Below are 20274 nucleotides of genomic sequence, written 5' to 3' on the forward strand. Positions count from 1 at the left end.
ACTTGGTTTGGTTTCCAACTGCAGGTTTAAATTAGAAAAGTAGTTTATGAGAAAGAGAAAAGGTCACAGGTGGCTCAAAATGCCTAGACTAGCGTCTAGACTCAGTTTAGTGGTTCAGAGAGGTCTAACACAAATGCTTAAGGGGTCTCTGAAGAGGGGTGTTCCAGACAGAAAATCCTGAAGCAGACCAAAGTGGACCTGAATCCCTAGCCTATCCTGGTTTTTAGAACATGACAAAAGGACAGAATGCCTTCTACCCTGGCATATATCAGAAGTCAGTTCACAGAAGGTGCACTTCACATGACAAAATGACCAGACTCCAATCCTAGGCTTTCTTATTATGTGCAATTGATAACATTTGGTAAAAACAGAATGTATAAATAAATGTCTGAGATGAGACTGACCTTATCCTGATAAAACAAGGCACTGTCTAAGGTTTTCTCCAGAATGGTGGCCACGGCAACTCGTACTTCTCTCACGCTGCACTCCAACAAGAAAATCCTCAAATAAAGAAAAATGTGATGTAAAAAACAGAATACAATTTTGCAACCCCAACCTGTCCAACAAGGCTCCTGCCTAACAGCCAATAAGCACAATTACTTGGAAGTGCTAGTTCAGGTCTCTGGAAAGCCTTAGCACATACTCACAGGCAAGTGGGAATTCCTGAGGTCACTCCACTATTGCTCGTTCCTTCAATTCCTAATGCTATATAGTGTCAGAGAAACAAAGCACATTCAAAATCCACTAGGATTCTAAGTGGCAACTATAAAAATGCTTCAAAGATAACAAATACTCTGGTAATATTTAGCTTTAGGAATTTGAGCAGATTCAGGTCTAATTCCTCTGGTAAAAGGAGCTCTGAATACTTCCTATGGAGACACCAAGAGAATGCAAACGGATCCAGAATATGTGGCACCCTGTAGAGAAATGTCAATCTCCCCCCAAAATAAATGGCAAGACAAAGAAAGGGGTGGTGGGCACAAGGAAGTATTGAAGATTAAGTCTTAAAAGATATAAACCAAAGGCAACATGGGGCATCTGGACTTGCAAAAACCTAATGGTAAAATAATATTCTTGAGAAAGTGGGAGATATCTGAATGTAGAAGGTAAAATGTAAAATGATACAAAGAAATTATTTATTCTGTTTGGTGTGGTAAAATGCTTGTATTTTTTCAAAAACTCTACCAGAGAGAATGTGTGTTGAAAACTCAGTGAATGGTATGACTGAAATTTACTTGGGGGTGGGGTAGGGAAGCATATACTGGCAAAATGTTGACAACTCAAGAATACATGAGTTGGGGCTGGGGATGTGGCTCAAGCGGTAGCGCGCTCGCCTGGCATGTGTGCGGCCTGGGTTCGATCCTCAGCACCACATACAAACAAAGATGTTGTGTCCGCCGAAAACTAAAAAATAAATATTAAAAAATCCTCTCTCTGTCTCTTAAAAAAAAAAAAAAAAGAATACATGAGAGAATTCATTATTTTGTCAATTTCTGTGTATGTTTAAAAATTTCTAAAATAAAAAGCTTAGAAGATATAAACCATCCTTCATGTTAGTAGTCTTAGTTTCTTTAGATCAGTTTGTAAGCAACTTTTATTATTATTTTTTTCAATTATGACTACATTTACAAATTACCTAAAAAAAGGACATCAGAGGTGCTGATCTAAAAGATAAAACTTTCCTTATATTTAGTCACTGAACTGTTACAGAATCTGAAACCTTTTGAGGGTTAGCATGACACCACAAATATTCCACATCACGAAATTACTTCATGCACAAAATTATTTTCAGGCTCTGTGTATAAGGTATATATAAAACATAAATGAACTCATGTTTGGAATTAGGTCCCCTCCTCAAGATACTTTATTATGTCTATGAAAATGTTAACAACAATAATAACAAACTCTGAAAACAGTTCTGGATAAGGGCTACTCAACCTGTATAGTATGCATTTTTTTTAATTTCTATTTTTAAAATATATATTTATTTTTTAGTTATAGGTCGACATGATGTCTTTATTTTACTTTATGTGGTGCTGAGGACTGAACCCAGTGCCTCATGCATGCTAGGTGCACGCTCTACCTTTGAGCCACAATCCCAGCCTTGCATTTATTTTTTTATTGTAATAATGACAACATAAGATATCTTAAAGGTTCTAAAAAAAAAACAAGTAACTTTAGGGAAAAAAATTTCAGTTCTTTAGACATATGAACTCATAGCAATTGATAGCGATAAGTAATTAGTCCTTACAATAAAAAACTAGATAATTCACTGGATTTCTGACTATCAGGAAAATTAAGAACTAACATAGCTGGACCTGGTGGTGCGCATCTGTAAACCCAATAGCTTGGGAGACTGAGGCAGGAGGATCACGAGTTCAAAGCCAGCCTCAGCTAAAGCAGGGCCCTAAGCAACTCAGTGAGACCCTGTCTCTAAATAAAATACAAAACAGGGCTGGGAATATGACTCAGTGGTTAAGTGTCCCTGAGTTCAATTCCCAGTACCAAAAAACAAAACAAAAAACAAACAATAAAACATATACTACCAAAGGAAGATGGAATATCTCAGGAGTTATTCAAAAGCTAGTGTGCCTTGATATAAAGGAATGAATAAAATATTTGCTGTTCTTTCCAAATGGATCATCATTCTACGACATTCTAATGCCTGACACAATGCTCAGGGGTTCTATTAGGAAGTTATTTTGGAAATGAACTGGAAAAATGTGTCAAAGATTATTTGTATTGCAAATTCTAAAGAGATAGGCATATAACATTTCAAAGATGCATTTCTGAGGTCACTATGAGCTACATGAATACATGCATGTATAAAGAATTACCTGAGGGCTTGTTATATGCCAGGCTCTTTGCATACAGTAATGGAACCAAATAAGACTTGGCTTCTCCCTTCAAGAAGCCCAAGGTTACTGGGGAAGAGACAGGCAAAACCAGAGAGAGCAGACTAACAGCAAAAGCCTACTTTAGACTGGGTGATCAGGGATAGCCACTCTGTTATTTTAGTTGTTCTGAAGGAGAAGGCAAAGAAGAGAGGGAGCAATGTTTCAGAAAGAACAAAGACAGGTGCAAGGGTCTGTAGGTAGGGGTGTGTGTGTGTGTGTGTGTGTGTGTGTGTGTGTGTAAGAGAGAGAGGGAGAGAGGGAGGGAGGGAGGGAGGGAGGAGACAGGAATGGACTCAGCACATTCAATGAATCAATAAGCCATGATGGCTAGATCTTGATTAGCAAAGAGGAAGAGGTGAACAAGGCAAGCTTTGAGGGTCAAAGACTAGATCAAGTAGGGCCTTGTGGGATACATAATGATTTTGGATTTTTTTATAGTGCAATGGAAATCTAATGAAGAATTTTGAAGCAGAGAAATAATACAATCTAATTTATTTCAAAAAATATACTTTTGTTGCTGAATGAAAATAATTCAGAGGGAAGAGAAGTAGAGACATCAAAAAACAGAGATACCCAGTAGGTAAATGAATGTCTGGAGCTCAGACTTGGAGATAAAGGGGATATGGGATTAAGAGGTGTATTTAGGGATGGGCATACAGCTCAGTATTATAGCAAGTGCCTACCATGCACAACAAAGATTCTGGGTTTGATCCCTAATATTGCAAAACAAAACATAACATTCTAATTAGGTCTCTAACTTATCAGACCAATTGCCTAGTGGGAAGGCACATGCATTTCTAAAATCTTCATTGTGTGTTTGGTTAAATGAAGACATACCAGAGCATATCTACATAATGAAAAAGTGACCTAGTGGAAAATTCTAGAAGTTAGAAGATGTAAGAATGGAAGCTGATCATTAAATGGCCAACTTCCTTGAAAAGACCTGCCCATATAGAGATTTGTTTTGAGAGAAGAGATGCTTCTTCTATAACAGGAGGAAAACAGAGGATAAGAATAGACTCCAGCAGGTGTGTGGAACTTGACACTAGTGCTCATTTGTTAATCTCTTCCTTCTTAAACTAGGTCACTAGCTAGAAGTAGAATGAGCTAACTGATATCTGATGCAGAGGGAAGAGTCCACTGGGGGTAAAGAAGACAGGACATTATCCCACCAACAGTGAAGGTGCTATCTGGCTCCCATATGAATGCTGAATTACCCAAAATTAAGATAGCTGATGGAAAAGATAGAGAAGCTGACCTGAGTGGTGGAACATCTTGTATTTTTACTAGAGAAGGCAAATGATTTCTTTTTAAAATCATTGGCAAAAGGCAAATGTACTATTATAGGTAATATACTATGGGTAAAATTCTTAGAAATAACTTTTTAGGCATAATTCAAACCCTGTTGGACAATAACTGGACTATGTAGTAATCTCAGACTGAATATCTATTTACTTGCCACCAGACTGTGAGTCCCTGGGGACCCTTGCACTCTTCCCCTGTTGCCACAGCAGGGTTTGGGACCTGCTTCCCTGAGAGCATATGGTGGGCCATCTACCTCACTCTCTCCTTGCAGTCACTGAACACTTGCCTGAGTGTAGCTCAACGGAGATGATTTTGGAGTAATCTGAATAATATCCTCACTGCTTCAGTAAAGAGAGTTTAAAATGGGCTCCAAACAAAATAATTTTGAGATGGAATACAAAAGGTTACAGGAAACTTCACTTTTTAATCACAGAGACATGAATTTCTTTAAATTAAAAGAGCCTGACACTTACTTTATCAATTCTCGTCCTTCAGAACTAATAAAATATTCAACAAGCCACTGACAAGCATCAAAACTTTTTGAAAGTAATGCTTCAATAGTAGCAATCCATTCTTCAGTGTCAACCCTTTAAAAAAAGGAAGGAGCAATATTAGGTCCCAGCAGATAACTCCAAAGAATATTACTCCAACCCACCTACCTACCTACCAAGGGTAGGAAGGAAGGAAGGCTAAGTTAAATATTCAGTGACTACCCACTAACACAGCTCAATATATCCCAGGAGCCAGTGGTTTGACACCCCCTCTCCTCTATGGACAGAAACAAGTGAAGATGCTTAAATCTCAGACTTTAATTTTCTCTTCTGTATCTTCATCACACAAGTTCAACTGCAAAAAAGACCAGACATATGGCACTACTTGGCACAACTAATTTTCATTAAAAAAATGCCCACTTTTGGAATAGCTTAAATTGATGTTTTTATACTTTATTGTTACAGACATCAATGTCCTACTTTTTAAAGTAAAAATATTTGGGCAGAAGCCAGGTAGATCATGAATTCAAAGCCAGCCTCAGTAACTTAGGAAGACCCTGTCTCAAAATAAAAAATAAAAAGGGCTGGGGATGTGGTTTAGTGGTTAAGTGCACCTGGGTTCAATCTCCAGTACCAAAAAAAACAAAAACAAAACCAAAAAAACAAAAGACTAAAAAGATGACATGACTATATTACACATGGCCTCAGAATTCTCCTGAGTTCCCCAATATCCCCAAACAGTAAATATAAATAAATCAGAAATTCAGTGCCACATATAGATGCCATGAAAAATTTCACAAATGTAAGTAATGAAGTAAATTTCCCTAAGTGATCCTATGTAGGCATTAAAAGAAAGGAGTATGTTCTTTCTTCTTTTTCAGTCAAAAATAAGGACTGAGATCAATCAATATACAGATTGTTGTTACAAATAGAAATGAAGCTGCTATTATATTTGTTTTCTTCTCAAAAGTTGAACTGAAAAACCTTTCTCCATACTTTCCTATCCTTGGGTAAGTTCACCGTGCTATCGAAAGGGGAAAGACAGAGAACTCAATGTTCTTCTGACTCTTACCTGGTCTCCTCACTTGGAATCTCCCCTTATTCTAGGTATATCCTGCAAACCACTGCTCAACTCTTTATCCCTCACTCCTTTATTCATAGAAGAACTACTTACCTAGAACACCATTCCAGGTGCTGGAGAAAAGAGCCAGTGATGAGTAAGATGCAAGTGACATTTAGAGTTCCCCGGGCATTACTCTGAACATGCAGCCCAGTTGAGAAACCATCCTCCATCCCAAGCTGAACGAGCCCAGTTCCCTACTCTGGCACACAATTGGGTGCCAAACCAAATGTTCAGTCTCAGCTCAATAAGCCCCTTTTCAAATACTAGTAAAACACAATGAACTATACATTCACAGTTCCTTAGCCAGGTCTTGTCTGTTATATGGGTTCTTTTGTCTGTCTAGAATGATTTCTATTTTTGCCTTTCAAAATTCTCTGAGAACATCAACCAATGTCTTTACGACTAATCTCTGGATACGATTTTGCCCAATTTCCAGAGGTATACTTAATTTATACCTTGCATCAGTTATTTCTTTTTCTATTTTTTATCTGCCTTTCCCATTAGACTAAAAATTTCTTATAGAGACCCTACCTAGTCAGCTGAGTATGTTAGCTGCCATCACAAAATTTTGAAAAGTTGAATACGTAAATTCAACTTGAATTAACCAGTGCCTTCTATCACAACAAAGTATCAAAATCTCATTCTTACCTGAGTTTTTTCTTTGTCCGTAGGTAAGTTTGAAAAAGGAATTGAATGGCAAGCTGCAAGCTCACCTTTGCCATGCAAGGATAATATGGATGCTTTAATTTAGTCTAAGAGAGAAGGGAAAAATGAAAGCCTATTTTACAGATGATTACACATTACTATGAACTGAACTATGACATACATGATAAAGTTAAATAAGAAAAATCTAACCAGTTCATTGTAGAAAATGTTCCATTTAAATTTCAAAAAAGGTTAAGATCCTCCTCATTTTTTTAATGAAGTCCTCTCAAAACAGACTTCAGACCACAAGATGGTCTGTAATCAAATGACTTGGAATATTTTTCCTTTTTGGCAAATTTTAATAATGGCAACTCAAGAAAAAGAAGTACTTGTGTTAATTTTGAGTCTGGCAATATATGATTACAAATTAGGAAGAGTCAATCTTTACGAAGTCTAGTAGCCACTGATATGACAACCTCAGAGCTACTTTTAGATTCTTGACAAAATCTAAACAAGGATAATTAAAAAAAATCCCGTATGTGAACACCTACTTACAATCTTCATTATACACCCCTAATACCACCTTCATTTTAATATCACCCAATAAGTGACACATTTACATGAAGAACTTTGTGCATCTAACCTGAATGCTAACAACAGAGTGCAATCCTTTCTTATTTCTTTAGTAATGATATAAACACCTACTTACAGCATTCAGTGAGGCTAACGACAACACAAAACTGAAGTAATCACTGCTGTATACATCTCTATTCTTCATAAACTTGAGGTTTTCATCTCTCACCATCTGCAAAAAAAAAAAAAATTAGTAAAACTTTTAAGAAACAGTATTCAATATGTGGAAGATATTTCTAGTAAAATGTTTAGGTAAAAAGGGTTTGTACAAAATAAATTACAATTCCCTTTTCTCAAGCTTTGCATTTTGAAAAAACAAGAGAGAAAAACCTTCCTTTCAAATATAAGATGCTGTAAAGGGTGTTCCTATCATTCATTACCAAACCCTTTTGGAAATTTCAGGAAAACCAACATATGAAAGACAAAATAAATTCTACCCTGAAATTCTGGGTAGGAAGTTACAAACAAAGCTTTCCCGAGACCAAGGAACTCCATTCCTACTTGTCAGATGGCTCACTTCTATCTTAATTAAAGACTGATAGTTTTGAAATTCTTTGGTTCTGGCTCTTTAGCCTTTGGTTATTCATTCATTCATTCACGTTCATTGGTAGTGGGAATTCATTCATTCATTGGTCCTGGGGATCTGTCTAATCTATATCTATCTGTCTGTCTGTCTGTCTATTGATTAGTACTGGGGATTAAACTCAGGGACACTGAGCGACATCTCTACCCCTTTTTTGTACTTTATTCAGAGACAGGGTCTAACTGAGTTGCTTAGGGCCTCGCTATTTTGCCGAGGCTGGCTTTGAACTCATCATCCATCTGCCTCAGCCTCCTGAGCAGCTGAGATTTACAGGTGTAGTCCCACTGTGCCCAGCAAGTGTTTCGATATTTAGTATATGAAATCACAACTTGGTAAGAGGACATACTGAACTTAAACCCTTGCTCTGTGACTCCTTTTCTGAGCCTGTATTTCCATCGGAAAAATGGGAGTAAAACCTGCTACACTACAAGAGTCTTTTAAGAATTAGAACAGGTATTCAATCAACAACAGTCATGACTGCCAAAATATTCTCACCCAAACATTATAAGCCTCAACTTGTTTTTCTCTCCAGATAAAATAAGCTCATTTCATCAATGTGTTTCTCTACTCAGGGATAATGCTGGACAATCTTTACGATGTATTCACACTGTGTTCTTACCACTGTGCTACAAGCTCTACAGCCTCTATCACCTGGCACAAAAGACTCAGAAGGCAAGCAGGGAGAAGAGGTGGAATGAAAGGAATAACAAATCCCGAGGGTAGCCAGCAGGAGTGCTCTCTGGATCTACAAGATAAATACAACACGTACCTGGATTTTCTCCTTAGACTGTTTACATGATTCTTACCTGGTATATTCGAGCAGGCATTTTCTCCACAAATAGTCCTTTCTTCTCACCTTTCTTAACCAGCTTGGTTAGAATGGAGAGGCGGTCATTGTTAGGCCTATGGGGCCGTGGAGATGACTGAGGTGAAATCTCTGGTGAAGATGGAGCTGACCTGAAAGATGGAATAGCTATAGTTTTAGTAGTTATTAAAACTTGCCAAACTCATAAACAGGGCACTAGACTTGATTGAAAAAAAAATCTTGGACTGGAGCTGTAACTCAGTGGTAGAGTGCTTGCCTAGCATGCAGGAGTCCCCAGGTTCCATTCCCAGCACCATAAAAAAGAAAAAAAGAAAAAAAAAAGTATTGATTCTGAAATAACTTATATGCATGTTTATAAATATAAATACAAAATAACTTCCTGCTAGGGAAAAAAGAGAGCCCAGGAAGCAATAAGAAAGAAAAAGGATAATTTATTATTTTTTAGAAGATTTAAAAAAATTTCTCTCTAGCTTAGCTAATTATCTTTAAAATTTAAACAATATTATCAATGGTCACAGTATTACCTACTGAAATCACAGTAAATCATATGAAAGAGAAACTTACAGAGAGAGATCCTCAGCTTCCTGTCTTACAACACTGACTCGACTTTTCTTTGGCAATACTGGGGAGTTTTGATCAGATACTCTTTGGTAGAAGAGCATATAGGCATTCCAGTATCTTCGACGTACATCAGTATATGGATTTGCTATTTTATAACAGGACAATAAGAAAGAATTTTTGTAAATAAAATCTTCCTTGTCTTGAAAATCTAAAGCAAAGAACTCATAATTCATCAAGTAACTACTCATTAAATTTGTCAAATGCAAAGGATAAGTAAAATGGGCTTTGGTAGAGTACTGTTTAGAATGCAAGTCAGGATACTTCAGTTCTTATATTAGAATAGTCATTCACTGGGAGGGGAAACTCAGGGCAGGGAGTAAGAGATATGTATGGCAATGGAATAAGAGAAGAGGGTTAACACTCCAGGGAAGACTAAATTTAAGCAAAAGGCAAGCAACATTTAGAAACACCTTTGGTGACAGGATGGGATCAAATTGCCTTCTCTTATTCATTTCAGTAAAGATGGCCAATCTAGGTCAATTTTGGTAATGATATGAAATGCAGCCCTTGAAGGCTGCCAGCATTAGATGTGTGATTACCATGGAGTGGCAATGAAACGTAACAAAGTGGATCTAATATGTATAGAGTTTTAGAAAAGCCCCTGAAAGATTTAAAAATCAGGCTTCAGGAACTATTTCTGAAAACTAGATTTTTCACAAATAAAATCTGATTGTGTTTTATGACATACTTTCCCCCTCTGGGGATGGGGACTGTGGAGGGAAACACTGCTTTACATTCTACACGATGTATATGGTTTTAGAAGAATGAGAAATGTCTTCTTTAATTATAATTATAGTACCTCTATATAAGTGAAAAGGAAATCTGAAAAATTTAGAAGGCAACTACTTTCTAAAATTCTGAAACAAATTTTAAGGTTGAAATTCTTTCTTTATTAGTTTTTCTTTGTTATCATTTCATCCTCCTGACTTTCTCTCGTTATTTAAAAAAAAATTTTATAAACAGCTTGGATTATCTATAGCTAGAAGAGAATTACCAAAAGAAAAAAAAAAAAAAAAAGACTGTATTTCCTTATAAAGAATACTGTTTCCAATTAGAGAGAAAACTAAATTTTTTAAAAAAAGTATGGAAAAATATCCATTATAAATACTTACTTTGATCATAAACTTTTGGCCTATATTCTCCTCCAAAGCATTCATACTCCAGGGTCTCATCATTTAGGTCAAATTCTTCTATAACTGTGTCATTAAATTTATACCACTTTCCTTTTCCACACCCCCTAAGGTCCAGATAAAGACATAAGGTTAAAAAACAAACATTCTAACCCCTACATTTAATAACATTGTATTACCTATCTATAATTAAAGTGAAAATATTTTTTAAAAATGTTAGCAATAGCAATTTTAGTTTCTAAAACAATTTTTCAAAATGAAGAGGTAAAAACAGTTTCCTCTAAGCTTTAAATATTTAAAATGAAATAAGACCAAAGAACACAAAGTTCTTTGCACTATAATGGTAAGTATGGAAGACAAATTAGGGCAGAGAAAGCAGAAGGCAACACTATGGAGGCAGAGGGAGCAATGGCTACCTCAAGAAGCCCTTACCGTCTATCCTTAATGAAGGAATAGTAGTGGCCTGCATGTGCCTGCCCACTGTGTACAATGACACCAACAAGTTCATAGTTCTCTGTGAGAGCAACTTTTTTCCGAGGGGATCCTCCACCTCCCTGATCCAAACTTCGCCCATTTTCACCAACTTCAGAAGATGAATCCTGACGAGCCATTCCTGAAACTGTGTAAGGCTCCATGTTTAGCATCCAAGGAAACTATATAAAAGTGAAAAGAGACCATTAGTGTTGGCCAGGAACATATACAGCAGTTCCCAAGTCAGATAAAGTAAGAACCTGTATTTTCCCAAGTTATGTAAAGACTAACCACCTCTTCAGTTCAAGTACAACATCTCAGCCTAAGTCTGGGCAATATGAGTAGCCTCTGGTTTGTGCATTACAGAAAGCATTTAACTTCTGAAAATGCCTTCCAGAAATGAGGGTCACTGTTTGTACACGTGCCTGTTCTACTAACAGCATGTTCTCACACAAGGGCTGTGGCCTTCTCATAATACTGAGACCAGAATCTTTCAAAGGGAAGACAGAATTTGAACTAAGAAAGAAAAAAGTAAAGGAGGCAGCAAGGTCACGGTTGTGAGAAATTTCAGGAAGTAAAAGAGTTACCCTTATTTGTTCATCATATTTTATGGAGCGTCCACTCTCCCAGTCAAATCCAAATCTCATCAGGTGAATGACCAAAACACTAGGTAGAGACTTAATACAGGTCCTTTTCACTGTTATTCTCTAAAGAAAAGAAAAGAAATTATCTGCATGGAGAAAATAAAACAGCAGATTAATTAATGTAAAAGCCTTTCCACCCATGTTACACAAGTAATGACACAATCTAATGGAAGCAGAGCAGAAGTTTAATACTGATTTTATAAAGACACAGCACATGCATAACAAATTAATCTTAGGACAAATGTAGTATACCTTTTCTTTACACTTTTCACAGTAGTATGCATTACTTCCTTCTAGAACTTCTCCTCTAACGAACTGGTCCAAAGAAATTTCCAAACTCTGACAAGAAGTAACTCCCAGATTGAGAGCCATGAAAGCTTCCTCCCGTTCATATCTGATTAGGAAATGACAAAAAACCCATGAATTTAAAACTCATATTACCACGACACTTGAGCTTGAACACAGAGCTACATTCATAACACAATTTACCATTTTAAAAGTACATTACCAAATAAAAACATCAAATTTTGACAATATAGAGTTGCTTCAAATTACGAATTTTAACAAATATTTTCTTAAGGGCATTTTGGAAATGGAAACCAAAGAAATGTAATTCATTAAACGTTTATAGATCCACTGAAAGATATATAAGTCAACAAATGCCAAATTCAAAAATACTAGGAAAAGCATTTAAAAATGATTTTATTTTTTAGGTGATGCTAGGAGGGAACCTAGGCCCTTGCACATGCTGGATAAGTACTCTGTCTTTGAGCTACACCCCTAATCCTGATGATCATGTTTTGTGTCAGTGCCATCCATCTTCACTAACCTGTGAGGACAGTCTTTACAGATCTTCTGATCAGAATAGATGCCCTGAAATGTATTCTTAAAAATTTGGTCTCTTCCCATTTTCTGTTGGGATATAAAGTTAAAATTTTAATTATTTCCCTGGTACTGATAAGTTGGTTCATAAAGAATTTTATTTAAACCCAAGCTGAAATACAGATTTCAATTTAACCACCCAAATAAAGGAGTCATTTTGTATCAGACTAATGTCAGAGTAATATAATCAGCAGAGGAGGAGGAAAGACAGTTCAGTCAGAGTTGATGACAGGGAGGGCATTTTCCATGAAGAGTCTGAATCCTTCCTAAGCCAAAAGGACACAGTTAGAGCAACTCTACAATCTTCTTGTGATCATAAGTTATTTTATGGATAAATTGTGCCTACTGATGAGAGGCCAATGCTGGCAGTGGTAGCAGGCAGTCTTAGAAGAAAATACAATTTGGGAAATCTGTCACATGTTTTACTGGGAAAAAGCAGAAAGCTTTGGGTTTAAACATCATAAATAACTTTTTGACCCAGTCCCTTTGTCCAGAGAACTTGACAAATTCCAAGACTGCCTGAAGCTGGGGCATCAACTCACTAGGGTTATAGCATCCTCTAAAGCTTCAAGGGATACTCAGTAAGATATGCAGGTGCAAGTGGTTATTACTCTGTAGTCTGGGTTAAGATTTAATTGAGTGTTAGACGAATCAAGAAGGAATATGTAATTCCAGTGATGTGTATAAATTTTAATGTATAAACCCAAAAGAAATAAATTACAGCTATGATGTTAGATTACTAATTTCTGATATCTTAGTTTCACAGTAATCACAAACCCTGAAGCATTGTTTTTATACTGTAATTAGAGTCTGAGGGAGTTAAAGGGAGACTTTTATTACCTTGAGATATTCATCCATCTGATCAATGAGACTAGTAAAAAATTCATATGCATCCTGCTGTTCTCTCACATAGAGTTCTTTATTCCACATCTTGAAAATCTATGTAGCAAGAATTCAAAAATTTTAAAAGGAAAGCAGCAATTGCTGAATAGAGTAGAAAAGGCATATGAAAACATTTTAATACTTCTAAAAACCAAGTTCATGATAGAAACATGGAGATTTTTACTGAAGTGAGACAAGCTTGTATTCAGCCATCTGTGCTCTTCCTTGGTACCTCATAATCACAGCAAGTCTGTGAAACCAGAGGTGGGTACAGGGTGACATATAAGGCTGTGAAACAGAGTTTGTTTCTGAGAAACTAACCAATCTCTGTGAAAAACATGAGTAATCCTCCAGCATGTGAAACAAAGTGAAGCAATGTTCAAAACAATGTTCTTTACTTAAAGGCATTAATTAAATTGTTATCGGTTCAAAGAAATGATTTGAATCAATATTTCAAAGAGCTAAAATGAAGAATTAGAAATATTCAAAATAATTAAATTTGCAAATCTTCAGGAATTGTGAATAATTAATTTTGACATTCTAATACTCTAAAACCAAGCATCAATTTCAACAACTATATACCCAATTCTTTTATACACTAACAGTCTGAATTTGCCTGAGTTAGTAAAGATAAGAAACAATGGTTTCTTCACTAAGGAAAAATTGTAACCAAACTCCAAACATAGGTTACAGGGAGAAATACCTTCCAGAAGTTCTCAGGGACATAATACTGCAGCTTGCTTTCCATCAAATGCCCAAAGAGAGACTGCACCTGGTAAAATACACTGTCATCTGGATTGTCTGTGTCATCATCCACTGAAAGTAGTGACTAAAAAGAAGAAAAGTATTAAATTAGAAATATTTAACCACTTTTCAGAAAATCCTGACATATGTACCCACATTGTTTTTTTAGAATGTTATATATATATATATATATATATATATATATATATATATATATATATTTATTTATTTTAAGATAGAGTGAGAGAGAGAGGGAGAGAGAGAGAGAGAATTTTTTTTAAATATTTATTTTTTAGTTTTTGGCGGACACAACATCTTTGTTTGTATGTGGTGCTGAGGATCGAACCTGGGCCACATGCATGCCAGGCAAGCGCGCTACCGCTTGAGCCACATCTCCAGCCCCAATTCTGCACATATTTAGCTTTGTTATTTAGCTTCCATTTGATTAGGAAAAACTGGAACCAGTATACTAGAATCTCTATAAGACATAATGCCAAACAATGCACATGGAGCACTCTCAAAATTCTGCCCGCCACACCACATGCTACTACTATATTATTACAAAGCGCTGAAGACAGAGCCTGTGCATTTCTAAAGCATTAAAAATGTTACTAAGTTTACAGAACAACGTAAAAATTATTTTGGAGTTCAAAATCATTAGGTCAAGTCTGTCATATAGGCAGATCTTACACAAGCAGATTTATAAAAATGTGACTATGAATAACATGTCTATACAGATTTCAGAAGCTACTTACTAATCCCTACTTACTAATATGTGGGTTCTGCAAACCCCAAAAGCAATAAATAAGTATGGAACAACTTTCAGGCAATGAACACATTTTGTCTCATGCCAAACAGGACAGAGAAAGCAAATCACCTCAGGGAGCCCCGGCTGCATGTACAGCTGCTGGAAGACTGCATTCATGTAACAGGTAGCGCCACCATTCCTCAGGCCCACAAACCCTGAACTGGATCTGCTATCCACTGGGGGAAGGTACTGGGAAACAGAGGAACAGAAACAGCAAGGAAGAGAATTAGTACCTCTGCCACAGGCACATTTCCTTTAGCTATAAGGGATGTCTAAGAGGAAAGAGAGGTATATCCAGTGCGTTATGAAATTCAGGCTAGCAAAACTTATGTTCATGAAGTATCTTTGTCTGCAGATGCTAACACAATGATCAAAATACCATCACAATGATCAAATATGATTCTGTGTTTCTTTTTTGTTGTTCATAAATTATCTGGCATATAAGTAAGTATGTATTTGTTTATTCATTTATGTAGTCATATATTTATTCACTTGATTACTATTCAACAAATATTAATTAGGGGCCTAACATGTACTATGTACGTGTCAGGGATGAAACAGAGAACAGAAATGTATGTGGTCCCTAATGGCAAAGAGTTTACAGATTATATGGTATTAGTCAAGCAAATATACTATATTAGCAACTGAGGTGGTACTCTGAAAAAAAGGAACAGGATTTTATGACATGTTTACCATAAGGAATTCTGCAGTGTCGATGGTCAAGGAAGGCTCATATTCATTCCTTTCCTTTTACAGAAAGTCACAGTCTTCTATTAAACAACTTCTAATAAGCATATGTTCAAAGAGAAAGCAAAGGCTGCTTTAAAAGTGTCTTCTCACTCCTGGTCTAGTATTCCAGTGCACCTACAACTTATTTCCCTCTTGTAGATCCCAACATATGCTAAGCTGTTTTGTGGCTCCACAGCTTTTCTCCTGTTCTCACTGCTGAAATGAATGACCATCCCACCTTGCTTCAATTGGCTTGCTCATCTTTGAGGCTCTACTTACAGTGTCACCATCTCCAAGAAGCTTTCTAAGACACCATCACTAGTGGGTAAGTGTCTTTCAATGTTAGAGCATATAGGACAAACATCTCTTACACTGTATCACAAACCTTGAAATGGTTTGCTTATGGGTGTTTTCTTCCACTATATAAACTAACCTTCTTGAGGTCTGGAACATTTTTGTTTTTGAGCTCCAAAAATTTAATATACCTCTTAGTGTACGCTAAAGTCCAAAAATCTTTCTGAATTTAACTGAACACATACTGTGCTAAGATGGAGTCAATGTTCGTCTGACTTTGTATCTCTAGTGCCTGGCATAAAGTTACTCAAAAAATAGGCTGGAACATAATAGGCTGAGAATAATTATTAGCCAACTTGGAAATGCCTCTCCTTTTTAAAAGGACTCCACTTCATAATATACTGTAGTGTATCAGTGTGATAACACAGTTTGTAGTTGATTTAAATATGTGAACACAGCAAAAGAATAATACTGACTTTCTTTGGGCTTAGAAGAATACAAATGTGGTTTTAAAATTCTATGTTTAAGAGATCATTATAAAAAAAAATAAAGTGTCTGACAGTCTAGAAAACTTACATCAAACTCCTTGGTAAGAGCAGGGTCAGGTTGATGATGCATAGAAAGTAGTTCTTTTGTAATAATTTGAAGGTTTGAAGGTGAACTATCAGCCAACATTACAAGGACTTCATAGGCTGCCAATCGGCTATTCACCGTACTACACCTAAAAACAAAAGACACAAATCATTTTCAACAATGAATACTTTACTCACACTCCTAATTAAACTAAAACAACATCTGAAACGAAAGTATAAGAGTGCAATTCCTCATATAATAGTTAAGTCAGAAATCTAGTAATCCAGAAGCCATGAAAACGGGAAGAATTAATATGGCTTAGAGCTGAATATTTTCCTGGCCTGATGATAAAATAGCAAACTCTGTCACTTATGACTTGAGAGTCTTCTACTATAAGGAACGGACCAGCAAGAATGGAGTTGGAGAACTGTGTAATAAACACAACAGAGTTGCCATCTTTCAATAAAAGTAGGGAGAAAGAAATATTTTTTTTTGTAGCTATCTTTCTGAGCAAGTAGCAGAATAAGAAAGCTATGAAAATCAGAATAGAGACCCACTAACATTTTGTGTGCCTGAGGATCAAAAATTCTTCCAAGGACACTAATCAACTTTCCATTTTGCTGGGGGAAAAAAAAAAGGTATACAGAAATATATAAATTGCCAAGTCTGTTGTATTTAAAGTGACAGAAAAGATAACTGTAAAGCATCCAGATTTCCAGATTGCCTGCCTTTGGGCATGGATAGTAATTTCTCATTGTGATCTATGCCAAACTTGCATTACTGAGGAGGTCACAGATTATGAAGGATACACAGAAAAGAGGACATGTGACCTCTGAGTGAAACCACTTGTGAAGTGTAAGAGGGAGTCAAGGCAGGGTTGTGAGGCTCTTAGATCAGCACTGTGCTTTGTTTCTTATCTAGACTAATGGGTTGAAAAGAACAAGTAAGAAATGAACAGGGAGGTACGTTACACATGAGCTACATACCAAGAAGCTGCTGTTGTTATATATAAGAATAGCATGTGATACAAGAATAGCATGGCTTCTGAAAAGATCTTATGTATTTTAAATCTCTCTTTCTTTTCCTTTAAGCTTTTAGTGGGAAAAGTCTGGGAGTGTTTGTGATAAATACCATTTAGTACACTGGGAGGGATGAAACAAAATGTTCCTTTTCCAGTCAAGGTACTGTGTATGATGAAAAAAATACTCCTTGTTGATAGAGGTATCACTTTTAATAAAAAGAAAGTATTAAAAAATACTTAATGTTGATAGAGGGGAAGATTTATCAATAAAAAATTCACTAAAACTGCTGAAGATTTACTTTTTTTGTGTTTACTGAAAATCAAAATACTCATGTATTTCTGATGTTTAAAAAATTCCATAAACCTGGCACTAAATCTTCCAAAACAAGACTGAAGCAAGAACAAGAATGTGAGTCACACCATGAAGGACAAGCCAAGAGTTCTAATGAAGACACCCCCAACCAAAACCAGACTTTGCTAATGATTCTCTAGCTACAAAAAATGTTTATACATGATAAATTATCTCGTAAGATTCCATAAAATATTGCTTATTATGTCTTTTCCATATCAATAACCACCAAAGCTGTACACAAATTTTCTTTTTCACTGTAAATACCAAATCCTCAGTTTCTTCAAGATTCCTAAATTAACTCTGGTTTTCATATTCTTGAAATAATAAGTAAGTTTGATTCAGAGCAAATGAGATGGCAGCTTGTAGCTGCCTCTTCTTCCTATCTCCAAGAGTATAAGTATCACTCAAGTAGGGTCAACAGTACAAAGGGATTTTCCAATTTTCTACTCAAATACAAAATTTGATTCCAAAGTTACAATTGTAATAAATCACTAGCCATTGCAGTTACCAGAATAGTCAATCCTCAGCAAACAACAGGTTCATGCACCACAGCACTTATCCTTTGCTCCTAAAAACTTGTGGACACTTTATTTGGAGTCTATTTACTTTAGATATATTTCTTTCTCTTTTTTTCTTTTGGTTCTGGGATTTAACCCAGAGTCTCATGTACATTAAGCTTGAGCTCTACCAGTTAGCCACACTCCAGACCTGGACATAATTCTTAATAAGCTTCATTTCTCTTGGAATTTGTTCTGGACTTAGTTAGCCACATTATTATTATTTACTCTTCCACTCTGATGATGGTAATGATACCGGCACTTGCTCTGTGCCTTCTATGTTACAAATAGGCTTTACACTAAACTCCTTTACATGCATTTCTTTACAGAGTGAATAATACATGACACACAAACTCACAATATGGAAGACAAAGTCCAACTTAAGGAAATATTTTTGGACTAAAGTTTCAAATTAGAATTTTTACCAAAACTGAACACAATGTGCATTTTCCATACTTTGGATGAAAGTCCTGTTGACTGATGGCGGCACTGCCAGCTGGAGAATGACTATTTAAAATAATTCTAGAAGCTCGGAAAAGGAAGTCATCTAACAATGGTTTAATGAGTGATGAACCTGGAATAGAGCATAATATTCATGTTGAGGATGAACACAAATTTTAATTCAAAGATCCTGTTGTGCACTTTCTGATTAGAGCAGCAAAACACTCAAGGCCCCCCAACAGCAGTGCACCCAGTTTAATCGAACACTTATTTTTTGAGTGCTTACTATGCAACAAAGCCCTGTGGGAAGGAAAGGTTAGGGAAGGGGATACCACGGTAGACCAGAGAGGGTGCCCTCCCTTATGAGTCTACAATACAGTGAAAGGAGTCATGTTTACCCCTTAGAAACACATGTGCCAAGATTCCAAGAGCAGAAAAGTTGTGAGTGAACAATTCTTATTCTGGGAATAGGGGAATTTGCACAGGGTTTATCAAACTTTTAAAATCTTACTCTAAAGAGTAAGTTACCAGAACAGTAACTTACTGCTTTTCCTATTTAAGAATCACTCTTTTCTATGTATCCCTGGTAGCCAAGAAGATTATGCAGAGTTTAGTTTGCATTATGAAGTGGTCATTAATTTTTTTAAATATAATTTTACAACACAGGATATGCTTTTAAGATTACATATATACCCCAGGAGAATTTCATATATACCCCATCAATGGGGAGGCAGTGGTTGGGGGGTCACCTCTCCAGAGAAGAATCAAACTCACAGGTAGTAATGTATAATAGATTATACATTATGAAGTACAAAACAGCAAAAAGAGACAAACTTTCTCTTTGAACAGTAATTTTTACTTGGTATTAAGAAGTTATGTGATCCCACCATTTGAACATGTTAAAATTTTTACATGGCATAATAAAACCAGTAAAATACACCTTAAGATTATTAGCCACTAAAATTAGACAATTTCTTACTTGTGAAGGGTCAATTTTCCATGGAACATTTAGCAACTATCTCATTGTTATAATTATAGACTATACTATGACAATAATGGAGAACTAAGGTATTCTGCCACATGATAAGATGAAGCAATAATTACCAAGCATTTCCTTTTCTGCCCCACAGAGTGAAAGAAGGGTCTTAATGAGCCGCAAGTGTCCTGCCAATAAGATGTTGTCTGCTTCACTGGTCTCACATTCAGCTGTGCGATTAGGTTCAAAGTTATCCAGCCATGTAATCTCATCTTCAAGCATGGTAGCTGGGCTTATTCGTAACTGCTCCATTTCTGAAGCTAAGAAGGAAAAAAAAAATTTACTAAGAGGAAGAATTTCCCTTTGTGGAGTCAAAATCCTGAATTAAAGTAAGCAGTCAAGTCCCAATCTTTCACTTCACAGATCTCAAAAAGCATGTCACTAATAAAGGGCAGGATAATAGTTGCTTCCCACAAGGAGCCTGAAAATTCCACCTTCATAAATAAAACTCTTGTGAAATGCCTCCTCTGCATAGGCCACTGCACTACACGCTGAGGCTGAGACGGGGGAGACCATCCTTGCTCTGAAGCTCCTGGTTTAGGGAACAAAAGCCTTCTGGAGAAGGCAGGGATGGAAGGATACAGGG

At 36.3% G+C, this 20274-nt stretch overlaps 1 protein-coding gene across 2 annotated transcripts in view; it reads right to left on the bottom strand.

The window, feature by feature from the left end:
- Usp24 (ubiquitin specific peptidase 24) overlaps positions 1-20274 on the bottom strand; it is a 133475-nt gene that overhangs the window by 20322 nt on the left and 92879 nt on the right. For both annotated transcript variants that reach the window (XM_026382289.2, XM_026382284.2), the window contains exons 40-56: positions 19757-19948; positions 18668-18785; positions 16285-16429; positions 14755-14874; positions 13837-13962; positions 13092-13190; positions 12199-12281; positions 11622-11763; positions 11313-11432; positions 10687-10907; positions 10237-10361; positions 9068-9209; positions 8484-8634; positions 7171-7266; positions 6465-6568; positions 4676-4789; positions 405-501 (exon numbers count right to left, since the gene is read on the bottom strand). In XM_026382289.2, coding sequence (XP_026238074.2) covers positions 405-501; positions 4676-4789; positions 6465-6568; positions 7171-7266; positions 8484-8634; positions 9068-9209; positions 10237-10361; positions 10687-10907; positions 11313-11432; positions 11622-11763; positions 12199-12281; positions 13092-13190; positions 13837-13962; positions 14755-14874; positions 16285-16429; positions 18668-18785; positions 19757-19948 — 2195 coding nt within the window. The remainder of the gene's footprint in view (positions 1-404; positions 502-4675; positions 4790-6464; positions 6569-7170; positions 7267-8483; positions 8635-9067; positions 9210-10236; positions 10362-10686; positions 10908-11312; positions 11433-11621; positions 11764-12198; positions 12282-13091; positions 13191-13836; positions 13963-14754; positions 14875-16284; positions 16430-18667; positions 18786-19756; positions 19949-20274) is intronic.

This window comes from Urocitellus parryii, chromosome 11, assembly GCF_045843805.1.
Source record: "Urocitellus parryii isolate mUroPar1 chromosome 11, mUroPar1.hap1, whole genome shotgun sequence".
Taxonomy (NCBI): Eukaryota; Metazoa; Chordata; class Mammalia; order Rodentia; family Sciuridae; genus Urocitellus; species Urocitellus parryii.